At 36.5% G+C, this 23,836-nt stretch overlaps 1 protein-coding gene across 1 annotated transcript; it reads right to left on the bottom strand.

The window, feature by feature from the left end:
- Positions 1-383: 383 nt before the first annotated feature.
- Positions 384-22,460, bottom strand: LOC148062264 (triadin-like). The gene is made up of 5 exons (XM_087813129.1): positions 22,112-22,460; positions 12,306-12,505; positions 3,356-3,403; positions 2,680-2,841; positions 384-705 (listed from the first exon to the last, which is right to left on the bottom strand). The coding sequence occupies exons 2-5, from the start codon at positions 12,490-12,492 to the stop codon at positions 683-685; spliced, it is 420 nt and encodes a 139-aa protein (XP_087669255.1). The 5' UTR covers positions 12,493-12,505; positions 22,112-22,460; the 3' UTR covers positions 384-682.
- Positions 22,461-23,836: the final 1,376 nt, after the last annotated feature.

The raw sequence follows: 23,836 nt of genomic DNA, 5'->3' as shown, positions 1-23,836 counted from the left end.
TAGATGGCAGTAGTGATTAAGTCCTCTGCATCTAAAGGAAAAATTAACTCGGGAGATGCAGGGAAAAGACTGAGAATGAGAGGATACAGTCGACTCCAGCAGCTTTCTAAGTTGATGTTTGGACATATTTTGGTATCAAAACAAATGGAGTTACGACTGTGGTTTGCAGATTCTGCAACACCAGAGTCAAGTACTTGGACAATACTACAAATATATACTTGTTCCTACAGTATTGTTTTTTATTGTAGCGTTTCCCCTGTATAATGATACGTATCTCGCCAATACACACCCCCTCATAATTATAACACTGTTGCACTGAAGTGCTAACTTATAGTAAATGAAAAAAAAACACAAACAAAAACTGTTTATGTGAAGCTTAAATTGTAAGAAAACGTTTGTGACAAAAAGCTCTTTTAATGGATGTTTTGACCTAAGTTACCATGGTTACAATATTGACTTGAAATGATAAAACAAAGACAAAATGGACCAATTTTTTTTTTTTTTCGGTTCTGTCGTGGCTTTTTAATCATGGGGTCTGGTTAGCAACGGCTGCCGCGATACACTGAACGTCCTCCTCTCACGTCTTCGACATCCTTTCTTCCTCTCCTCCCGCCCCAGTCTCTCTTCCGCTCATCATCGCTTCTGCTTCTTCTTATCGTCGTCCTCTCCACCCACCTTTTCTTCAGAGCTCCTCCGAGTGAAAAGCTGTTGAAAAGAGCAGAAAATAAGGTGCTAATGAATCCCGGCAGGAAATACAACTGAGAAATAAACATCAGGGTGAGTAAAATGAACACAAGGAAACTGTCAATTGTGGGGTTTAACCATGGAGACATAAACACGCTTGAAATTATATGCAGAGAAGTCGACGCATAACACACTCCATTGAAGACCTTGACCCACTTAACTTTCTCATTCAAACCAAAGACTCTCCCTCAGGTCTCAAGTCCAGATTTATGCTAATTAAGTCTGGAGTGTTCCATGTACTTGTACAACCTCCTTTTGTTTACTGAAAACCTGGAAATGTATCTTAACTTCTCCTTGACTTTGTAAAAAATACACATTAAAGCAATTATATTTATCATTTGCACTGTAAAACTTGCTTATATCTATTAAAAAAGAAGCCTTACAATGACTGGGAGAGTAAAAATGAGTTGAATAATGCATTTAATAAAAATAATAATACAATTTAATACAAAATATGGCTTCGTATAGAGAAATTTATACAGGTATATGGTCGTTCCAGGTGTTTTATTCTGACTTCATGACGAGCGAGTTTATGCAGTCGGCCCCTGAGGTCACACTTTGACCAGGTTTGGACGAGACACGGAACTGTCCACAATATGTCCTATTTTAAACTGGTATCTCTCACTTATTTAATGTACATTTAACAAATCATAAATGTTGATATACTCATGGGATGTACTCCTACTGCCTCACTCATTGCTACTTCAATTCTGTTGACTACTTTGTGACAAAAGGCTTATTTCCTTAACCATGTTTTGAACGAGTAACTTGTATTTTAAATGGTTTATTTGCAGCATCCACATGTAGATCATTGCTAAGCTGAGTGCCAGGCTTGTCCATATGCCAAAAAAAGAGTTCCTTTAAGGTCCTATACTAACTCACTTAGATGTTTGCATTTCAGCGATTCCAAGAACCTGATTGATGTTCCTGTCCAGCACCATCACCGAGGATTCACTTTGACATATGGAACTTTTCCATTATCATGATTGCAACCAACCTTCTGTCAAGAGTCTTACTCTCTGTCTAGAAACCCCAGTGACTACCACCTACTTCCTGTCCAACTATAGGATTCCACACCTTTAGTTTTAGTCAGATGACACAGCAGTACCATCACAATATCTAAATGTATTGCAAATATTTGTCATGATGCAGCTTTAATATGTAGTAAATTCACCCTTATTCACTTTTTTTTTAGTTATCCTCATAAAATACTAGCTGAAATAAACTTTGCTTTGACTTATAAATGTCGAACGATGATACAGAAGTACATTTTTAAATCAAGTGACCAAAGAAGAAAGTAAGTTCAGGACTTGCAATTAATGAAAGGAGTTTTGAATTATGGAAATCTACCTAATTCAATATGAATTTAATGTGGTAAAAGTTGTCATTGATATTGAACTTGGTGCTCTTTTACATTTACTAAAAGGAGACGAAATTCTGTAAATCCGTCTCACATAACGATGAAGTTCTGAGCTAAAGTATGTTCATCAAATCTATTTAACACTCACTAATTGTATTTCTTATCACTGCTTGTGTCGGAGATACATTTTGCGGTACAGATGTTTTTGTGCCAGGTATGATCTTAGTAAACGCTAACCTCGACCTTGAGCCACTATAACTCATTCAAGTATGTTTTGGTGAAAAGCTTTGGTGTGAGATCATTTATGGCTAAATGATCTAACAGTGAACTAACAGCTCGGTGCTTCAAAATAATTCAGACAGACATGTAAACTCTTTGTTTTTCTTACTCACTTGCAAGTAAAACGTGTGGCTTTGAACCAGACTTATTTATACTCCTTGTTTGTCCTAACCTGACACTTAATATTTAGTATATAAGTATAAATTCCATTGAAATTTGATGTATTTGAATTTGAATATTTGTTTTCCACTCGTGTGTTGAGCGAGATTAGACATGTCGCCGTGGTGTTTCCTTACATGTGAAGGATTCAGTGAGCTGGTGAATACCTTCCTCCTCATCCTCGGGAGCGACCAGGCTGGCAGCCAAATTCCAAATCATCTCCAGCCAATCGGGACTGTCCTGCGCTGTGACATCACTCTTGACGCCTGGAAGGCTGGGCCTGATGGATCGAACCGCAGCTGGGATAGTGAGTAGAAGGATTTGAAAGAAAATGTCTGTTCTGAAGGGTCGACAGTTTGTGTACGCTAGTGTGACTGTTTGTGTTTCAGTGTAATCACAAACACAACAAAGTGGTTTTTTTTAAATATACTGTAAGAAAATGAATGGTCAACTCCGTGTATGTGTTGCTCTTGTTACCATCCCACTGTCTATGAGTTATTACCGCAGGTGCACTGAGTGTTTTAATGTGTATTTTAGGGTTTTTTCAGAATGTGAATTTGCATCAGCAGCTTCCCACGAGCAGTGTTGCTACAGTGTTTTTGTTTTCACTTCTGTGTATTTGAGATCTGATTATTAGCCTAAAGTTCCTTGATCCTTGACTAGCTAGCTTTAAATCGCAAACACACAGTCATGTTGCTTAACTGCCCATTACCCTGAATAATTCTGCTGTGTTTCGTTACGTCTACAGTGTATTCGACTACTGCAGTCCAGAGACAGGAAGTGAGACATTGTTCTGTTGTGGTCGATGCTTGCCTCGAGTCCTCAGTCCTCTCTTGGCGATGGCGGCGGGCGGGGGGAGACCTGGTGGGGGGAGGAGATGTTAATGCCGGCAGCTCCGTCGAATTTCATATTTGAATGTCAGAGGAACACAGGGAACAGCAACCACAAGTGCAATTGAGATGTTTAATAAGCGGCTGTCAATTTTTTAAACACGTCCATGCTGCAAACACAATCACAAATGTAGCAGAGAGAATCCATCATAGCTGAGCTTTTTCTGCTCCGGAATGTTGTCGGCCGTTCATTCATCCACTTGGTATAATAGTGTTTGGCACCAACGTTTTTATATTCAATTTAAAAGGCTACAAAGAATAGAAAAAAAATAATTAAAATTTTCTTTTTGAATTATTGGATTTAAAACACCAAACTATATGTGCAAACTGAATAATTAATTATTAAAAAAAAGTATTAAAGTATTATTAAATAAATAAATAAATCCAACATACAAACCATTAAATTCAACTACTTAAAAAAAATTCAATGCTTAACCCTTGTGTTATCTCAGGGTCAAAATGATCCTGTGGCCTGTAAACAAATGTGTTTGTGGTATCCCTTGTGTTGCCTCTGGCTCAAGGTGAAAGACCCCCCTTGCTTCCTGAATTACATAGGGTCAACTTGACCCAAAAATAACAGAGGGGTTAAAAAAAAAAACAGCTCACTAAAAAAGGATTTCACTATTTTAAATATTAAATTTCATTCAATGATATAGTGCCAAAAGGCACCACTTAAAGAATGATTAATATAGATATCATCTAAATTCTATTTTAATTGCATTGATTATTAAATTATTATTATTTAATCATGGATATTTTTTTTCTGATATTATTTTTGCTGTGTCAAGATGCTTGCCTTGGTCCCATGATATGTTATTCAAAAATCTAATCATGCCCAATTGGGATCATCTTGCTAAAGAGAAACAATTACACTTTATTTACACTGGGTTTATCTGCCACACCTTCAAAATAATTGCCTATAAATATTTCAAATATGTCTATATTTAACCCATTGATGGTTCAAACTGATTTGGGATCCCCTGCATATTGAACCTCATTAATTATGATTCAATTTCCCCTACATTTTCCTCATCCATGTTTCCATATGGAGCAATTCATTCATTAATCTATCTTTCTATCTTTTATTCACCCATTCATGCATTTATTTTCAGGGTAATCAATTAATTTCTGGCTTGAATAAAATATGTTTATTATCACTTAGCAGACTTTTTTTTCCAAAGCAAGGTACAAGAATTTTTCGACCTTTTTACACACACAATCACACACTGATGGGAGTAGGCCGCAGCGTAGTGCGCCAGTGTTAAGTTTCTTGCTCACAGTCTTATTTGGAGCTGGGATTGAACCCACAACTTCAGTTTTTACCATCCGATGTAGGCTGTCTTAGCCACCCAACAACATAAGTAATGAAAATGTAATCGTCAAGCTAATTATTCAGTTGATATTTGGTTAATTTTTTTCTTAATAGTAACCATATTCCTCGTGACACTCTGCAGTGCTTTAACACTATTGGGAGAATGTTTTCAAGGTGCTGACTCTGAATGGAAAAAAAAAAAAAATCAAATTATGCACATATAAATCCCCAGCCATGCCCCACAATTCAACATTCCCCGACAATACATCCATGCAACAAAATCCAATTAGCCACGGACATGTCAGGATAAATTGAGGACAAATGATGGATGTCCTGTAAAATTGCTTCAGGAATTGCTCGTCTTTTTAAATTTGCTGGCAAATTCAAAGGCTAGATTTCGGCCTCGACTGTGGATTTAATCCTCTGAGCTCACGATGAACGTCACAATCAAAGGAATGACTGATGCAACGTTGTCATTTAAAATCTGCTCGAACACATTCCACTGCAGTACATTTCTTGGAAATTCTCCCGAAATGAAGTCAATTGTTCTTTCTTAACCACCTTCTGTTTAAAAAAAAAAACTACAGGCCTATTTCCTCCTTCACATCCTAGTTGGATGCTCTGTCATACATGGCAAGTATCTAATTGATGCTGAATCACTTTGAGGTTTTATTCAGTGGCAAAAGCGCTTTGATTTAATGTGAAGCTGTCGACTCTGCGAGGGATGAGATTCTGTGTCGATGAGGAGCAGAAATGTTGTGCTAACTCTGTCAAGCCTTGTGTCAGTTTTACTTTCGTACCTGCTTATCAGCTCACGTACACTCCTAAACAAACTGTGATCCTACAACGACTTCTGCAAAGCTGGTGTTTTGCATATGTCTCTCTGAGCTATGCACGGAATTGAACATTCCTTGCAGCTACGTGTTGTAGCTGGCAGTAGATTCTTGAAGTATATTCTCGAAATAAATATATATTTTTAAGGAACTAAGTTCCTCAGACGATACCTCTGTGAGTAGTTAGTCAGCAATGACTCCCTAGTGTACACAATTAACTTTGTACTAGTGTAGTTTACTTAAACAAATCCCTAAACTGGCTGCAATAACTACCAAAAATAACATCACCACCATGAGCACTGTCTCATTCATTAGCTCTGATGTTGTTGAAGGCAGAAAAAAAAATAACCCGGTGATTTTTCAGCACCATGTGGGAGGTTCTCAGAAGTTGCCCTTTGTAACACGTTCTCTTCATCATTTCTCTGTAAGTAATTTCTCTGCACAGACAGGGCGGAGAGGGTCAGAAGTTCTCTTGCTGTCGGCACATGCAGGCCAAGACCGTCAATTATTGCTCGAAACAATAGCGAAGCCCCCCCAGCATGAGGGTAAGCTCCAAGTCCATAACCATGGTTTTCGGACCGCAAAAAGGCTGGAATGTCCAGTCTAGGCCTAGGGATGAGAGGACGCTAAGTAAATTATTGTGACAGACAAATCAATTATTCTTGCTAAGAACTTAGAGGTTCAATAAAGACCTGCTGCTCAACTGTGTGGAGAGACTTTGGTTTTGGTACAAACTTGTTTTGATTTTTGCCTCCCTGGTGCTCTCTAAGAAGGACTAGGTTTTTTGATGTCTTGCTAAAGACTTCAATGTCTGATGGAGGTTTCTGGGATGATGAGACCAGGGGTGTCAAACACAATCACACAAGGGGCCAAAATCCTTCAGCTGTGTAAGTTTCACGCCAAAACAGTGTATATTTAACAGGAAGAATGAATCTTACATGTCTTGACAGAATTCTGTCCTTATTCACTAAAAATATTTATTATATGTCTCTTATTTTACTTTAAAAACGTAAACATGAGCTAACCATTCGACTGGCCACATAAAGTGACTTGGCGGGCACTATTTGGCCCCCTGGCCATCAGGTCCAGATCATACTGTACATGTCTGTACTACTGACAATTTGCATTTTTTCCTCCGATTTTATGTGACCCCTCTTAACCTTTTAACCATCGTCAATAACCATAAAAGGTACATAGCAGCTAATAAGCAAGTCAAGGTTGGTCGTTTAAAGCAAGTCAAATGAAAATCGACTGTTTTGCTATGGATTGTGACACTTAGTATTGTGCCTGCATGTCTTGTCAGTAAGAGTTGTGTGTTTAATGGCAATAAAGTACAAACACCGGGCACAACTGTGGTAGTTCTCAAAACTAAGACTGGCCTTGAAACCACTTATTTGTGGTCTTGGTCACCTCTTGATCGGGATGGTCAATCGTCTTAGTCTTGCCCTGGGGACGGGTTCTCTCTATCTAGCCCAGTGTTGGGCCAAAATAGTGGCTTTGAGATCTCAAAAGTCTTGGTTAAATCTGCCTTGGTCTTGGTCTTGGTCTTGGTCTTGGTCTTGGTCTTGGTCTTGGTCTTGGTCTTGGTCTTGGTCTTGGTCTTGGTCTTGGTCTTGGTCTTGGTCTTGGTCTTGGTCTTGGTCTTGGTCTTGGTCCTGGTCTCAGTCGCGATCTCGGTCCCGGTCTCGGTCATTGCTGAGGCGGTCTTGACCAACAAGTTTATCCTGTTCACAAGTCTTAAACTCTTTTATTTTTTTATTTTGTACTGTGAAACTAATATACTAATCAATATTTCTGATCATTTCCATGTGTGATTATTTAAACCTACTGTCAATTATTAAACTCCATATCCAAGTGTAGCTTTTTCTAGCTTCTCCAAATACACAGCCAGACACAGTCTCTCCACTCTGACAGAAAAAACCCAGAAGTCTTTGTCTCCAAAGTCTCCTCTCCACTTGAGCACTGGCTTTTATTCAAATGTCACTGTGGGAGAAAAGACTTATGATTAAAAATGCAGCATTTTCATCAGAAAGAAGAAGCAGGTATTCTCCCTCCAACCCATCACAAGATTCCTCTTCTTATCGATCCCTTTAATGGAAAACAAGTCAATAAATCTAACTCAAGGACGATGTCAAGATAGTAAATGTACAGGATGTCACAATTGATTTAATGCAGAAGCAAAACTAGCTCATGTGAGTCAGTGAATGCGTCATTGGATGAACTAGATTGTAATTCAATTTCTTGTTTCATGTTATTTCTCTAATGAACTTCAATGTTTACAAAATAACCAGTTTGACCAATTGAACATTCTTGGATGTTCTCTTCTGTTTTGTCCTTCACAGTCTCTATATCTCGACTTTTAATAAAGACCTGTGGAAGAGTGATGTGTTACTTCTCTCATTCATCAGCGGCTCTGACAAGAGCTCTTCTTTTATTTGTCAGGGATGTGGAAGCGAAGTGAGATCGTTAAATTTGAGACTATTTCCTTTCAAATGGAATCTCTTCTTTTTTCAGAAGACTTTCATTTACCAAGAGGCTGTTTATGAGGGTGATGCTCTGATTTTTTAACTTAATGACTCTTTCCTCAGGGGCTTACACCCGGTCACTTCAAATTAATTCAGGTGAAAATGTAGTTTTTAAACTCAAGATAAAATCGTTTTGGGGAATAAACTGTGAAATGAGTTGGTCAGACTGTTTACCAGGATATAACACCAGGTAGTATGAGATAGTATTGTTAAAGTATCCCATTAATTGTTACTATTTAACTCCATCATGGTAGTTTCTTTCTTTTTGCTTGAGTCTGAGTTGGCGGGTGAAGACAATAGTAAGTCACACCATGTAGAGGACATTAATAAATAAGGTGAAAAGTTCTACACTTGAAACTAAATTAGTCTTGAGCGACGCCAAACGTTGCAGAATTTGCCATGTCCAGGTTTGTAGAAGTTGGACGAACTTTCTTCTTCGAGACTTCCATTAGCTGAATGAAGGATCGATACTGATGAGTTAATGAATCAGATTGTGGATAATAAAATATGTGTTATGACGGCTTTGTAAATAACATAACTTTAACTTTGTTTTTGTACCGTAGTTCGCCCCCCATGTAGCAAGTTCACACCATCCCCTAGAACTTTTACAGTGAAAATAAAAATCAACCATAACACCTCAAGTCACGCTATATGAGTCATTCAACTAGTTTTAAGTTGATGTGTCATCACAAGTTATTTTAGTACAAAAATAATAAGGTACCCAAAACTACACAGTGCTGCTTTAAATACAGCAGAATAAAGACAATAAATTCATGTTCATGTTCATGTTTGAAGGCATTTATTTCCTATACATACATCCATGGATCTGCGACAATCAAGAATTTTAATAATCTGATGGCTTTTCTTAGCAATTTTACATTAGATTTTTAACATAGATTCATTATATCATTTAATTTAATATCTTAATAGCACTGATATGAGACATTCTTGTGTCTAAACAAAGATTTACCACAGTAAACAAATTGAATTGAATATACAGATTGTTGTTGAAGAAACGGGACAACCTGTATCCTCTCATGCAGCTTGCAGCATCCAACAGACGCCATACATTTGAATAAAGAACCTTTGAAAACTAAATTCAAAAACAACAAAAACGTGGTCATTAATTAAATTGGACCTTTTCAGTTTTTCTCTTTTTTTGAAATGTCCTCTAGTCATTTTTTCTCTTTTCTTTATGCTCAAAATTAAAAGTAATAAGACTTGAATGTGAAATAAATTGACCAAATACGTGCTAACTGCAACATGTTATTAAATAATGACAGCCAATAGTGTCAGAAATATTGTTCCGGTTTGCTGTTTCATGTCAGAGTCTGACTTTCTTGTCCTCATAACATTCCCAACAAGGCGTCGACAGAGGAGCTGTTAGTGTCACTCGATTCTCATTCAGGCGGTTACTCCATGCATCCAAAACAAACCAAGTGTTGCTCTATTACCGGGGGATAAACAAACGGCGTCTTCACAGTAAGATGTGTACTCTTGTGATGGGATGGCGGGGGATGGACAGCATGAGGAATGAGAAGAGGTGACAGGATGATGAGGAGGAGAAAGAGTTAAAGATGTGGATGGAAGCCGACTAGTCAGGGATAGTCGGGTAACATGAGGGCGTGTGTTGGTGATCATGGTTGGAGTGAAGGGATGGATGTTTGCAGAACAGATAGAAAGGTCATGTCAAAATACAGAGAACGAAATTAAGATCACTTTTTTAAAGGTTTGCCTCAATTTTTAATTTAAAAGGGCTTTAATGAACAACAGAAAGATAGAAAACATAAAGAGTTGTACAGTACTCTGGACAGTTTCTGGGGCAAAAACTGAAATTAAAATTGATATATCTTATTTTACACTGTTTTACATCTAAACACGCTCTAAATTTACTATAAAAACATGCTTTGACCGAGTATGTTACTAGGTATGTTACTAACGGAGCCCCTAAAGGGACATCACAATCTCAACGAAGTTCTTCTAAAAACTTCTCAAGATGTTTTGGACTTCTTGACATTGTTTTGAACTTCTATAGCTCTTTTTAAACTTCTAAAGATTTTGTTTTAACTTCTAGAGATCTTTTTCAACTTCTCGAGATCTTTTTAAACTTCTTGAGATATTTTTAAACTTCTAGAGATACTTTGAAACTTCTTGAGATATTTTTAAACTTCTACAGATCTTTTTTAACTTCCCGACATTATTTCACATTTCTCGACATCAGTTAAACGTCTTGAAATTGTTTTAAACCTCAAGTGATCTTTTTGAAACTCTACAGTATTTTTAAACTTCTAGAGATATTTTTTAAACTTGCTTGGTTCTGTAGTTACTTATTAGTAGCATTACGTAGGGTTAGGGTCCATTGTTATAGGGATTTTAAACAATAAATAAAAGGCTATTTGAAAATCTCCAGCAACATATTTAATAGGTAATTACACATTTATAATATAAATAACATAAATCTATTCATACATATTTCATTATTAATATTTCAACACATTTTTCCCTAATATAAAGTTTGACAGTTTCCTGATAAGAGTAAAGTTTTGGACCCTTTAGCTGTAAAAACTAACACGTTAAACCTAAAGCTAATTTGTTTCAATTCAACATTTTAAATGGTTTCCAGCTGCGTTGAGATTTCAATCTTTGTGGACTTTTGATTTGTGTCAAACACACATTCTACTAACAGCGCTTCAATTATAAAGTTGTATTCCAGCGAGGCTTATATTTAACTCAGGTGTCATTTTCCAGCGAGGCTGTTCTCTTCACGAGTATATTTAAATAAACGCTCAGAAGATCAGGATTCATCCGGTTCGGAGACGGCTTCATTTGCTTTAATTAAGTCCTGCCGCGGCTGCGATTTCAGGAAAATCCATTCTTCGTTATCTTTTGACAGAGGAGTAATTAAAAGGTGATCGCTGGGAAGGAAATTTGATCACTTGAGGCTGTTTAATCAAGATCTTCTTTGGATTGAAATGTCTCTGGAAGGAACATTTAGATTTAATAATAATATAATTATTTTCTATGTTATATGTGCCAATAGTTTCTGCTCCGTCCAACATTTGAATCTGAATCACATCCTGGTTCCTCTTCTGAACTAGAACTAAGTCTGCTGCCTTTCTATCTATTCTAAAACTTTTCCATTAAAACTGAAGGAGAAGCTGCATCTTCTTATGTGGACAGATGTGCTACATCTGGTACATACGTGACGTCAGATGGGGAGTGAATGTTATATGAAAATGTGGGTTGCATCTTTTTTGCATCATCTGTTTCAAAAAACTTGTTTCAAGTTTGAAGTTTTTAGTCAGTGTTGAATCTTCTCTATACGTTCATACCTGTACAAATCCAGGTAAGAAATGTTCCCTGAAGAATAAGCTTGATCTGCATTTTAATGTTTTTTGTGTGGAAGTTTTTACTGATTCATATCTAAAATACAAATGGCTAAGTTATTCTATTTTGTATCAGTATATATCTGATTAAAAATTGTAAAAAAAAAAAACCACAACTGTCTCCTAGGAATTTTATTTTAAAAAGTACAGTAGCTCAACTTGAAAAAAAACCCCACACACATTATCACGTTACATTATTATAACTATTATAACATTATATACACATGATAAGTTTCACAGGATTGATTGTAATCAAAGATGATGCAGATTTATTTATTTATATTTCAGAGTTTGGCAGGTTAAATGGTTATTTATAGACAATTTACTTTACTTATTGTTTTATTAAATATGCTTCATTTGTTTTTTCTTTGAGTATTATGGTCCAAAGTTAAGTTAAATAAATGATGCTATATTGTCATTTTTAAAATGAAAAGTGTTTCTGAAATACAATACAATTTTAAAAATCATTAAAGCTATAGGTAATTAATTTTTGTTAAATTGCCAAAAAATTAAAAGCTCTTCCAACAAACCTGCAACACAGATGTGTAATATTTTTTTGGACCTCTACTCTTAGAGAAGAAAGACAGGAGTGTATAATAGACGACAATACTTTGAAAACTTGACAGACATGTTTGAAACGTGATGATGCTTATTGATGGCACGTGCACTTTTGAAGTAGTCTTCAAATGAAAAGGTTTGTATTAAGTATGAATGTATGAGGATGACGAGATGAATGAACTTTTGGGAGGAAAAATATTACTGGATTTTAAGATGCAACGTGTGAAAACAAAAACTATCTAAAAGTCACTCGTGTTACCTGCAAGGGTTTGGTAGTCGAGCAGGTCGAAGAGAACGATGGCGACTCCCGTCCACGTGAGGATCAGAGCGAGCACCAACAGCCAGGCCATCGGCGAGCTGAACGTCATAATGACTTCGTCCAAAAACGTCATCCGACTGGGTGGGGGCGGAGAGACTGCCCCCTTTCTGTTGTTCTGAGAAGCCATTTCTTGTACTTCGCTGCAGGACAGAACAAAAAAAAAAGTTTCATGATAATATAAGATTACACTTTAACACCTGGAATGTAATACACTTTTTTTTCTTTTTTTTTTGGCAATTCATCTGTTTCCCAGCACTTCATGGCACCTCTCGGGAAAATCTGTGCCTGCACCTCTCCTGAGACACCAGATACCCAACATTCTGATCAGCCTCAAAGAAAGGAAATCAGTTGAAAACATTAAGGTGCCCAACATCTCTCAGCAAGTCTTTCTTCCACTTGAATCTGCTGCCAAGTCTCTTACAGATTGCTGAGCTCTGCAATTTACCTCTTCAGGAAATGCCAGCTACTTGCGTCGGAGATATCGGGCATTCATTGAATCATAAACAGAGAGCTTTGCCCGCCGGCTCTCTTTGTCGCGACGATGCGATGTAGTCAAGCAGCATCTCACTGATGTTACCTACATCTTGCTCACGGGACTCTCCAGAACAAGATCCAAAGCTCGCCCGAATCAAAAGCCGACTCCCCTCGCCTGCTGTGTGGATAATCCGTCTCAGTTCATGGATATAACAGAACTGATCCACATTGACGCTTGAAGATACATTCTGTAGGTCATTATGGCCAACAAACTCTCCACAATAAACTCAAAAATTAGACTTTTTTTTCCAGCGTTCTCGACCCAGTACATTGATTAGCCATAGACACCCACACAACTGTATATAACATATACAGTATGACACTGTATATGTTACATAACATATGTATATATATATGTATGTAACATATATACGACACTGCAGAAAACTGACCAGAAACTGTTTCCTTCAACTGAGAAAAATCTCCAAACTTTGGAAAATGTTGTCGGAACATGATCTGGAGCTTGTAATCCATGTGTTTGTTTCTTCTCGTCTGGACTATTGTAACAGTTTGTTTTCATGTCTTAACAAGAAGGATCTGTCTCACCTGCAGTTGATTCAGAACTCTGCAGCGAGAATTCTAACCCGCTCAAGTAGAAGAACTCACATTTCTCCGATCCTTAAAACTCTTCACTGGCTTCCAGTTTCTTTCAGGATCAACTATAAAATTCTGGTTCTTACTTTAGGAGCTATTCATGGTCAGACTCCTCCTTACATCAGTGATCTGATCCAGCCTTACACCCCAGCTCGGGCTCTGAGGTCTGTGGATCAGAATCTACTGATGGTTCCACGCACACGGCTCAGGACCAGAGGAGAGAAATCCTTCCAGGCTGTTGCTCCTAAGCTTTGGAACGATCTTCTTCTCTCTTTGCACTTGATGGATCTACTGACTCCTTTAAGAAACATCTTAAGACGTTTCTATTTGTTCAGGCTTGTCCTTGATTTTCTGGAACTCCTGTGTTGTTCTCAGTATTATCTTGATCTTTAAAGTATATACTTTTTTGAGTATTGTTTTGATTGTTAAAGCGCTTTGTGACCCTGGTCTGGAAAAGTGCTATATAAATAAATATTACTTACTTACTTACTTACTTACTTACTATATACACCATCTTCATCCCAGATGAAACTCATGGACAAATCTTGCTCGCAAATTCCCTTTTAATGATGGTTGTCTCGAGTAGATTCATCTTCATTTTGATATGGTGACCTATAGAGGTAATTAAGTTAAGATAAGAAACAGACACAACAATGACATACTTTCAATAACAGTTAAACTGATTGGAAATTTTATAGGAATTTAATGATCAATATTTCATATAGTTTTGGACGAAATACATTTCTGCCGCGACAAGATTTTGGTCCCTTGTGTGACTGAGTTTTACACACTTTGTATAGAAAGACCCAGAATACTTAATACAGTCAGTAAAACTGCAATGGAGAATTTCCAAAAAGTGTCAAAACATAACAAGAACCTCACTTGGAGATAGAACATGACACTTTCATGACAACCCAGTTGGACATTTTACCAAATACGGTGCAGCTATAATAACACACCAAATGTTAGTTGTCAGCTGTTGGACGGTGCAATGGACGAACCAAACATGTGTGACGCACAGAAACTGCAGCAGGAACTTTTGGTATATTAAACAAATCTATCACTAGTTACTCTGGAGTAAATATATAAAGTTAGCTCAAGTACTGTCAAATCATTAGAAGATTTGTAGCCACCAAACTGTCAAATGAAGTACAAGAGATCTCGGTTAACCTCTTCAAAACCCCAAAGACTAAAAACACACCTGTTGAAACTATAACTGGATTAAACAAGAAATAAATGGTCTTCTTCAGGACCTTGTTCTTCTTCTGTTGTTTGAGCCACGATGATCCCAAGTTTGCAGTTTCCTTTGGATACACCTTAAAACAATGGCCACAATATCTCATCTACTGTTTTATTATGAAATAATTATACTATGGGAAAAAGAAAAAGTTCATTATCTTAGGGTAAATGTTATATTTTACATTTCTGTGTTTGATCATATTAGTGTAAGCTAATAAGCTTTTATTTTATGTATATTATTAGATTTTACATCATTCACGCTTTACAAATAAAACTTATTTACTTTAATTGAAAATAGAAAGATTAATAGGAAGAAAAAAAAAATGTCATTCTTTTTTCAAGATTATCTTTCAATTTAGATTGAAGGAGACAATTGATGGAAAAAAGGAAAAGAAAAGAGTCCCAGAAACATATTCTTTAACTTAAGTGCCTGCATGTGAGAATTTTAACTGGTAAAAAAGAAAGTAAAAATTAGGACAAAATATAAACAATAATTGACATAAGAATTAATTCATGATCAGTTTTACAATTTTACTCTCACCTCAAGTCAACTCATATTTCATTTCAATTTTTTAAGAACTTTCACATGGAGTGCATTATCTGGTTTACTGAGCCTATGTTGATTTATTTTTTGCTCTGGTATGTTTATTATTTTCCATTGTCGTGGTGTTTATGCCGTCTAACATAGACATTTCTACTACATAAAATGGTGTTTCATGCGTATTGACCTAAATAAAACAAAATCGACTTGTTTTGGTCACAAAGACATTGACTTTACTCCAAGCTGTGCAGTCTCCACAATACTTGTGAGCACAGCCCTGCTTCTCATGTGGCCCTTTTGAAAAATGGAATGCCATTTTCTGTCAGTAGACTTAACCTAATAATACATTTCTAGACTCAACGACCTGTCCAAATATTGCTTAAAATGACACATGAGGCCGGGGTAAGTTTGTGAGGAACCGCCATCAGCCATGGTGCGTATCTTTGAATAAAAATAAATGATAATACATCAGTATTGTGTGAGAGAAATTTGGGTGATGTAGTTTAGAGACGGAGTGCTGAAATTGAAACTCCAGAGTCCATCTAAGTGTTTGAGGTTAGAAGGTCCTCTTGCCTTGAGTTCTTTTTTTCTTTTTTTTTTGGAACTGCCGCGCTCTATCTAATAACGTTTGAACTTAGCTGCAGCGAAGGCGCTTTTGTTATGAAGCGTCTCTCTCCTGACGATAGCTGATATTCACGTTGCCAGTCCTTTGATTAAAACACACAGCCAGTGTGTGTGTTGCACATGGGCGTCGGTGAATCACGCGTTTGTTCGTAGCGTCGTGAGAATAAGAGACGTGAGGAGAAGATGGGAAAAAAAAAAAAAAAAGAAGCGAGAGACGGACGGTAGATTTCCTGAGGTGATGAGCAGATTACATCCCCTCTCACTTAGAGGAATCTCAGCCAGAAGACAAATGAGTTCTCTGCAGTAAGTTGTCACGGTGGTACAGTGGCGGGCGGGTGCAGTGAGCTCTGATTATGTTACAATCTTTGTTGTTTGCTATGAAGCGGGCAGCGATGGGAGACCTACGCTGATTTATTTTCCAATGCTCAGAACCTCACATGGCTTATCCGCCGATGTAAAGTAAAATTTGTTTTTGTCAATGTTATTGATGCTTCCCACATGAAACGAGGGCCTCATTCTTTCATCTGGTGATCCATAGACTTTGTACAACAAGTGGGTTTTTTCCTAGAAAACAATGTGTTTCTACTGGAATGTCATGGTTGAATGTGGGTTGCGGGGTGGGGGGTTCTGTGGGGAGGACCAGATGTGAAAATCTGCTGGAGGTTATTTTCAATTGCTAATGATTTATCTCTGTGTTCGAAAATACATCCTTAACAGAGCCACCATCTGCTCCTCCCATGTTACCACTTTAAAAATACATCTTCATTGGCCCCCAAACATCCAATAAAACTGATTATTATGTTTCCATAATTGAACAAAGTATATTTAGTTTTATTTACCTAATATGCACAAGTAAAGTTGACAGTAGAAAAATAACTGTTGGTGTAGTTCAAATAAAACTTTTACAGGGTTTGTGGGATATGCCTTGGGCCCCGAAATGACAAGGTACACCCCTGGCCTTCCTCAATGAGCTAATCTCCACCTATTTATCTTCAATTAATTTCATTTGTATGGATAAATACCTCTTCAAAGCATTTAATTTCCACTGTATAATTTATAAGGTTGTTGCTTCTCAATGGTGACAAGACTTTTTACCGGCATTTTACTACCAAGAATAAGTAATGTCTACATCCCCATAGTTTTATTTTGCTTGCAACCAACCAACATAATAAACTGTACAACAAATAACCTGACTTTAGCTTTGATATATTATTTTTTAAATTATGTTTTGAATAACTGGTTCCTTGATGGATTAAATTACCTTATGCGTAACCATATGCCCTGACTCATGCATGCTAACACCAAAACCTGCTCCTTTGATAATTAATTTGATATTAGATATTAATTTATTTTCTATCGCTTCCCTAGTATCACCGACAGATGTTTTAATGAAAACAAAATGCAAAACAATCGCAAACCATTTTATATTTAAAAATTGTATATATAAATTTAAATATTAAGCTATTTTTTTAATTTGATGTCATAAACATTTACTTGGCAATCAATTTTGACACTGCTATTTAAAACCAGGCATCTGGTTCAAGCTAGCATGTTATCAATATACTGTACGTGTACACTGTGAACCACAAACTACATTACTGTTTGAAGTCTAGTCTAGATTTGTTTTAATTTTACATCCTTCTTCTAACTTTTACACATTTCTTGCTACAAAATAAATAGTATGCTAGCGATATAGTACTACACTATAAACCAAAAACTACCTTATATTTCATGGAAGTATATTTTAAGTATATCTGCTTTTTAAGTTAAATTGTAATTGTTTTGTTCAAATGTTAGTCTAGATTGTATGCTATAATAAATTAGCTGTTTACATTCTTCTTTTGTTAACTTTTTACACATTCCTTTCACATTTTAGCGGTCAAGCTAACTAGCATGCTAGCGATATACGTCTACACTGGGAACCTCAAACTACCTTATATTTACTGGCTAAATATTTTAAGTTCTTTAAGTTCTAATCTTCTTTATACGGAAATTGTTTGTCTAAAGGTTCTTCCAGATTGTATGCATTAATACCTTAGCTGTTTACATTCTTCCACCAGTAACTTTTTATACATTTCTTTCACATTTTAGCTATAAGCTACCTAAAATGCTAGCAATAAACATCTACACTGTGACCCTCAAACTACCTTATACTTACTGAATATCTATTTTGAGTTTATCTGCTTCATAGGATTATGGTTTGTTCAAAGGCTATGGCGATTTTATATTATATTAAGATAACTTTTACACATTTCTTTCACACTTTGAGACCAGAGATTTTGTCACAAGCATATGAAAGTTGACCACAGATCTTTCCAGCCATCATGGATTCACAGCCTGTGAAACAGTCGGTGATTCCGTTCAAATGTTCTCAGCACAAAAAAAGGTCACGATTATCTCCCTTTCTCCAAAAATTGATGCTCAGAACAACCCAACCGCCTCATTTCTGATCCGTCGCGTGAAACGTTTGAGTCACTGTCAGCTTTTCTTCCTGACAGCATGCATCCTCTTTTCAGACGCAGATGACCCGGCCCACCTGTTGTTCAGAGCTGCCGAGCCATCACACACACACACACACACACACACACACACACACACACACACACACACACACACACACACACACACACACACACACACACACACACACACACACACACACACACGGGAAGACAGCTGCTGCTGCTGCTGCTAACCTCCTCCACAGCAACGAAATGGATGGAATTAGAAGTACGTGGGTGAACAATAAGAAGGTGGCGTTGGAGGGCAAATGAAAGGTGACCCAATCCGGTGCGTAAGAGTGAGTCATACCGCTTGACCCTTGCAAAAGATTCAATCTGTTGTCAATTCAACGCGGCAATTAAACACTCACTTAAGCATCCACACTGCCAGAGAGCCGATTAAAGGTCAGATAAATGATTTTCCAGTCAAAACAAATACTGTAAAAAGAAAAAGTTTAACAGAAGAAAATAGATTGGATCTGGAAACTGCAAATATTTACATAAGCACGTTAAGAATATGTGTCCAACTCATTACCTGGGGGGCCAAATCCGAGCTGGAAAGTACTTTTTTGTGACCCGCTGGGTAGTAGTTAAATGTTTATGTTGATATGTTGACCAATAAAGATTTAGATAAGATAATAATAACATGAATAAAACTGTAACTTAATGGTGAAGAAGAACAAACACAGAGTGAACTAACTAAGCCTGACAGATAGAAAAAGACAATATGAATATAGATGTCTAATTCCTGTTATGGTAAATAAACATTTTGTCCGGCCCCCGACTTGGACTGCTAAAATATTTCGGCCCCTTGTGTGATTGAGTTTGATACACCTGATATACAGTAGAGGAAAAAGTTGTCAAGTTATTTTGTCATGAAATAATGACACAGTAGGTATTTGAAATACAATTTTTATCTCTATATTGTTTGTGTTTTTTATGATTTTGACAGTTGTTACATATTAATGTTCTTTATCCTTTGTAATGTTTAGGTTAGGTAAGGTAGGAGGTCTCCTTCGAGAAAATTGTTTGTATGGATACTTCTACCAAGAAGGTTCTGTGGTCATCTGATATTTCAAATGATAAAAAAAAGTATCCAATTACACAGATGTAATAAATACTGTGATAATATTTGTTTTCCATCTTTGGTTGTTATTTAAAAGAAAACTAACAATAGAAAATAGTGCGTTATGTGAGGTGCAAATTTTCATGGTTATTTTTGGTGCAGACTCATCTCCCATGTGGACTCGAAGTGTTTTGACAGCTAGATGGTGTGAGCTGACCTTGGCCAAACATAAAACAGTTAAATTATAATCATCATTTAGGCATGTGTTTGGTTGGCTTAGTTCTAGCGTTGGGCTTTAAGAAGTATTTTCTAATAAGCACTAGTAGTACAATAGAGGTCCAAGATCTATTTTAGACACACTTAAATAAACACATAAGTTGACCTTTAAATAAGAAAATACACATTTTTGATGCATAACAAGCCAACAACTCTCATTTGCAACATAAACATTTTATCTGGGTCCTTGTTCAACAATGGAACTGTCTTTCTATTCTTCTATTTTGGCTAATAAATCTTATTTCAATCGTTTAAAAAGATCTAAATCTTGTTGAACCTGAATCACTGAGCTGTATAGAACAGGTGATACATTTCCTCACCACAGCTCCAGTGACAATATATAATTCATATTTCAATAAACATGTAATTATTCGATTGAAGGTGCAAAATATTCAAGTATAAATGTTGATAAATACAAAATATATCTAAAAAGGTTTAACTTTAGCCCGTAGGAGTTCTCTCCATTGAAAATGTATATATTTGTTGACACTCCCTTTAAAGGTTTAATCGTTGGTTGACTTTTCTTGACCTTTTTCCTACTTAAAAAATCCGAGAGTACTCCTCTCTGTAGTGGGCATCGAAAGTGCTTGTGACCTTTAAAGTAAATCCCGTAGAAAAAATGTAGTCTCCCTCATTTTGGAAGGTAAACAGTCGATGCCGTTGAGGAGAGATGGTCTAATGAAGCTTCATGAAGTCTTATTGTAATGTCTCAGTAGGGGGCGTCCCCAGTTCAACGATGACATTTTATTAGAATGGCAGAGGGTGATATTTACTGGGTTCTGAAAATAAAGATACTGCATCATCAACCCATCAAACTTGGGGCCTCATATACTAAGGGGTCGTACGCACAAAAAACATACTTTTGCACATCAAAGTCCGTATGTATCAATAATGAAAAGAGCATTAAAAAGGTCTGACTTCCTGACACGTTTGTAAGTGGTGTACGTCCCTATTTACTGCTCAGATGCATGTCAGCCTCACTATTCTATCATTATTGATAAAATTAACACACACAAGTGTTTGTAGTTACATGAGTGGATATTAAATTATTCACAAAGTTATACATATGTTCTCATTCACCAAACTGATGGTCTGTATTTATTAAGACAACATCGATCGTTTTATACTGAATATTTTAATCCGCTTTTTCACGCTATACAGATAAAAATGTAAATGAATTATGATCTTGTTTTTTATAATATAACGAACAAACAGATCATCGTTTGATCAATTCAAGTCTACAGAGTCACAGACGTTCTTGTTAAACAACATCACGTTTGATCAAAGTGAAGCTGCAGAATAAAACCGTCACTTGATTTGTTCATTTTAAATTTGTAAACAAATCGCTTTTATTTAATCGCGTGTGTTGCTCAGCTGCGCCACACGTTCATATGCAGCTCATATCAGACCATCTTCATCATGATCATCAATACTCAGTGCTTTAAGTTACTGATTTACAGTTTTATTTGTGTTAAACTCCATTTTAAGATGTTTCAAATAAGTCCTTGATCATCTCTGTAAATAAGTAAGTCAGTAAGTAATTTATATTTATAGAGCGCTTTTCTAGACCAGGGTCACAAAGCGCTTAAACAATCAAAAATAAATAAATTAAAAAATAAAAATACTCAAAAAATATAAACAAAAAAAAAATCAAGATAACACAGAGACAAACACAGGTGTCCTAAAAAATCAAGAAAAAATCTGCACAAATAAAAATGTCTTAAGATGTTTCTTGAAGGAGTCAGTAGATCATCAAATACAGAGGGAGAGGAAGATCGTTCCAAAGCTTAGGAGCAACAGTCTGGAAGGATTTCTGTCCTCTGGTCCAGAAGCATGTTCAAGAACCATCAGTAGATTCTGATCCACAGACCTCAGAGCCTGAGAGAGATTTAAGGATCGGAGAAATGTGAGTTCTTCTACTTGAGCGGGTCAGAATTAAAAATAAAGTATTTGCATTAATAACTGTATGTAACTTATGAACATTTACAGCGGAGCACCGTTTTCGTCCGTAAGATGTGAAAATGAAAAGTAGCAAATCTTGAATACAATTCACATCTCTTAATTCCGCAAATCATAGTTTCCTTTTTGGAATCGGCACAAAAGGGTACTTGTAATGTGAACATCATCAGGGTTAGATAAAATTCTTGTGTAATTTAAGTATAATGACTGTAATTGAAGCCGGCTATGTCAAGATGGCCGCCTCACACCTGTAAACTGTAGCTCACCGTCAGCTAAAAATCTAATGACTTCTTAATGACGGCCAGAACAATGGAGGTGGTGGTGGGCGTGCGTGGACCGGCTGCCAGGACTTCACAGAACATCATTATTATATAGTTCGGCCTCAGGGGGAAATAGAAAAATTCCACAGTACCTTTCGCTTGATGTGCGGCGATAACCTTCAGCTGTTCAAAGACGCTGGAAGTGGACTGTTACCATAGAAACAAGCATGTAACTCCTTTGTTTAATCCTTTTTTGTCCCCCGTTGATTGTGAGGAAAGATGACAGAGGGGAAGCTCCAGAATCCACAAGCAGAAAGTGCTCTGTGAAAGTGTTAAACAGGATCACAGCAGGGTCTACGAAAACTAGCTTTTCCAACCCGACGGGAAAGATTCTAATAGCTGCACTTCTATTATTGATCACAGAGAAGTCGTCCTCGGGAAAGTTTTTTGTTTGCCTCCAAGAAATTCCAGAGTCACAGTTTGAGGCTGTTGAGAAGCGAAGAGCAGGCCGGTTCACCCATTTGGAGTCACCCTGCCCCCTCTCCACGGATCTAAATTTAGTCGGGTTAGGTGGTGTCGAGGGTCTGGAGGAGGGCGGAGAGTTCAGAAATGAAATAGTCAAAGATGAAAGGAATGTGGTGAGAAATTGTCGAGGTGGTTGTTTAAACCGTTTAAGAAAACAATAAGCCATTGGATCAAATCCAAAGAATAGATAGAGAAATGTGTTGTTAGTTTTGTTCATGGATCAAAAGTTCCACCATTTCTGATGCAGGCTTGAAGAAAAACACGACAACAAGCTAAGAGAAGAGCTAACAAGTGCAGCTAGCATCAACGTTCTTAAAAAAAAGTTTTAGGAAGTTTTAGCTAAGAATGTTTAGTTACCATGTCTAAAAATGTGTTGTTTTTTTTGTTTCATTTCTTCAAATAACCTTTTATAGCTAACACAAATCTACAGAGTGCAACAACAACAGAATGATTATGACTATTTACTATTTCTTTATCTCTTTTAGCTGATTTTAAACAAAGTTAAAACGACTTAACAGCACTTAACATCCAAAACATAAATAGGTTTATTATTTTTACTTTATTCTGAAGGTATGTCATTTGATTTAGTTATTAAATTTAAGCTTTCTGTATTTAATCTTATTTATTTTGATGACAGTCCAGCAACGCCTCGTTCAGCTGTTAGGATCCTGGCGTGTGTTGGCTTTTTCACATTTCTGTCTCTCCTTATGTCAACATGCTACAAACTGATTAAAAAAAGATGTCTCTCCGACACTTAGCACATGCTCTAGAAAGTAGTAAAAGTCTAAAACTTTATTGTTTTTTAAAATAATCCTGTAATAATATCTTTATTTAAGTTTCAGATCTGATTCAATCATTGTAAAATATTATTTAAAACAGGATGAATATCATTTAGCATTTAAATATTTTAAATCAAGTCACGATTGTTTTCAGAGACATGAATTTAGAGAAGCTTAATAAATAATTCGGTGAGCACTCTTCTAAATTGTTCTCCTGAGTGCAGAGGATAGAAAACACACAAGTAAATCTTGGTCAAAATGACCAAAGATTTTATTTTAAGTGTGATAACACAGCAGACTTTTAGTCATATACTGTATATACGAATATAGCTAAAATACTGAGCTATTGTGTTATCAAACGTGTGAATGATTGCTTGATTTTTAAAACAATGCTTGGTGTCACTTGGAAATGGAACGTCTGGGAACTTCTCAAAGGGGCGCAAACCTCTATTCCTCAGATAAGCCATTAGAAGAAAAAGAAAAAAACCTTTTTATACTTTGTTTAAGACCAGCTGTAATTTAATGCATCTGTGTTTTTCCGGTTGTGAACTTTGTTCTCATCTCTCGGAAAAT

This window comes from Callionymus lyra, chromosome 17 (genome assembly GCF_982586985.1).
Source record: "Callionymus lyra chromosome 17, fCalLyr1.hap1.1, whole genome shotgun sequence".
NCBI lineage: Eukaryota > Metazoa > Chordata > Actinopteri > Syngnathiformes > Callionymidae > Callionymus > Callionymus lyra.
Note: the sequence above shows the minus strand (reverse complement) of the source record. Positions and strands in the feature narration are given on the sequence as shown.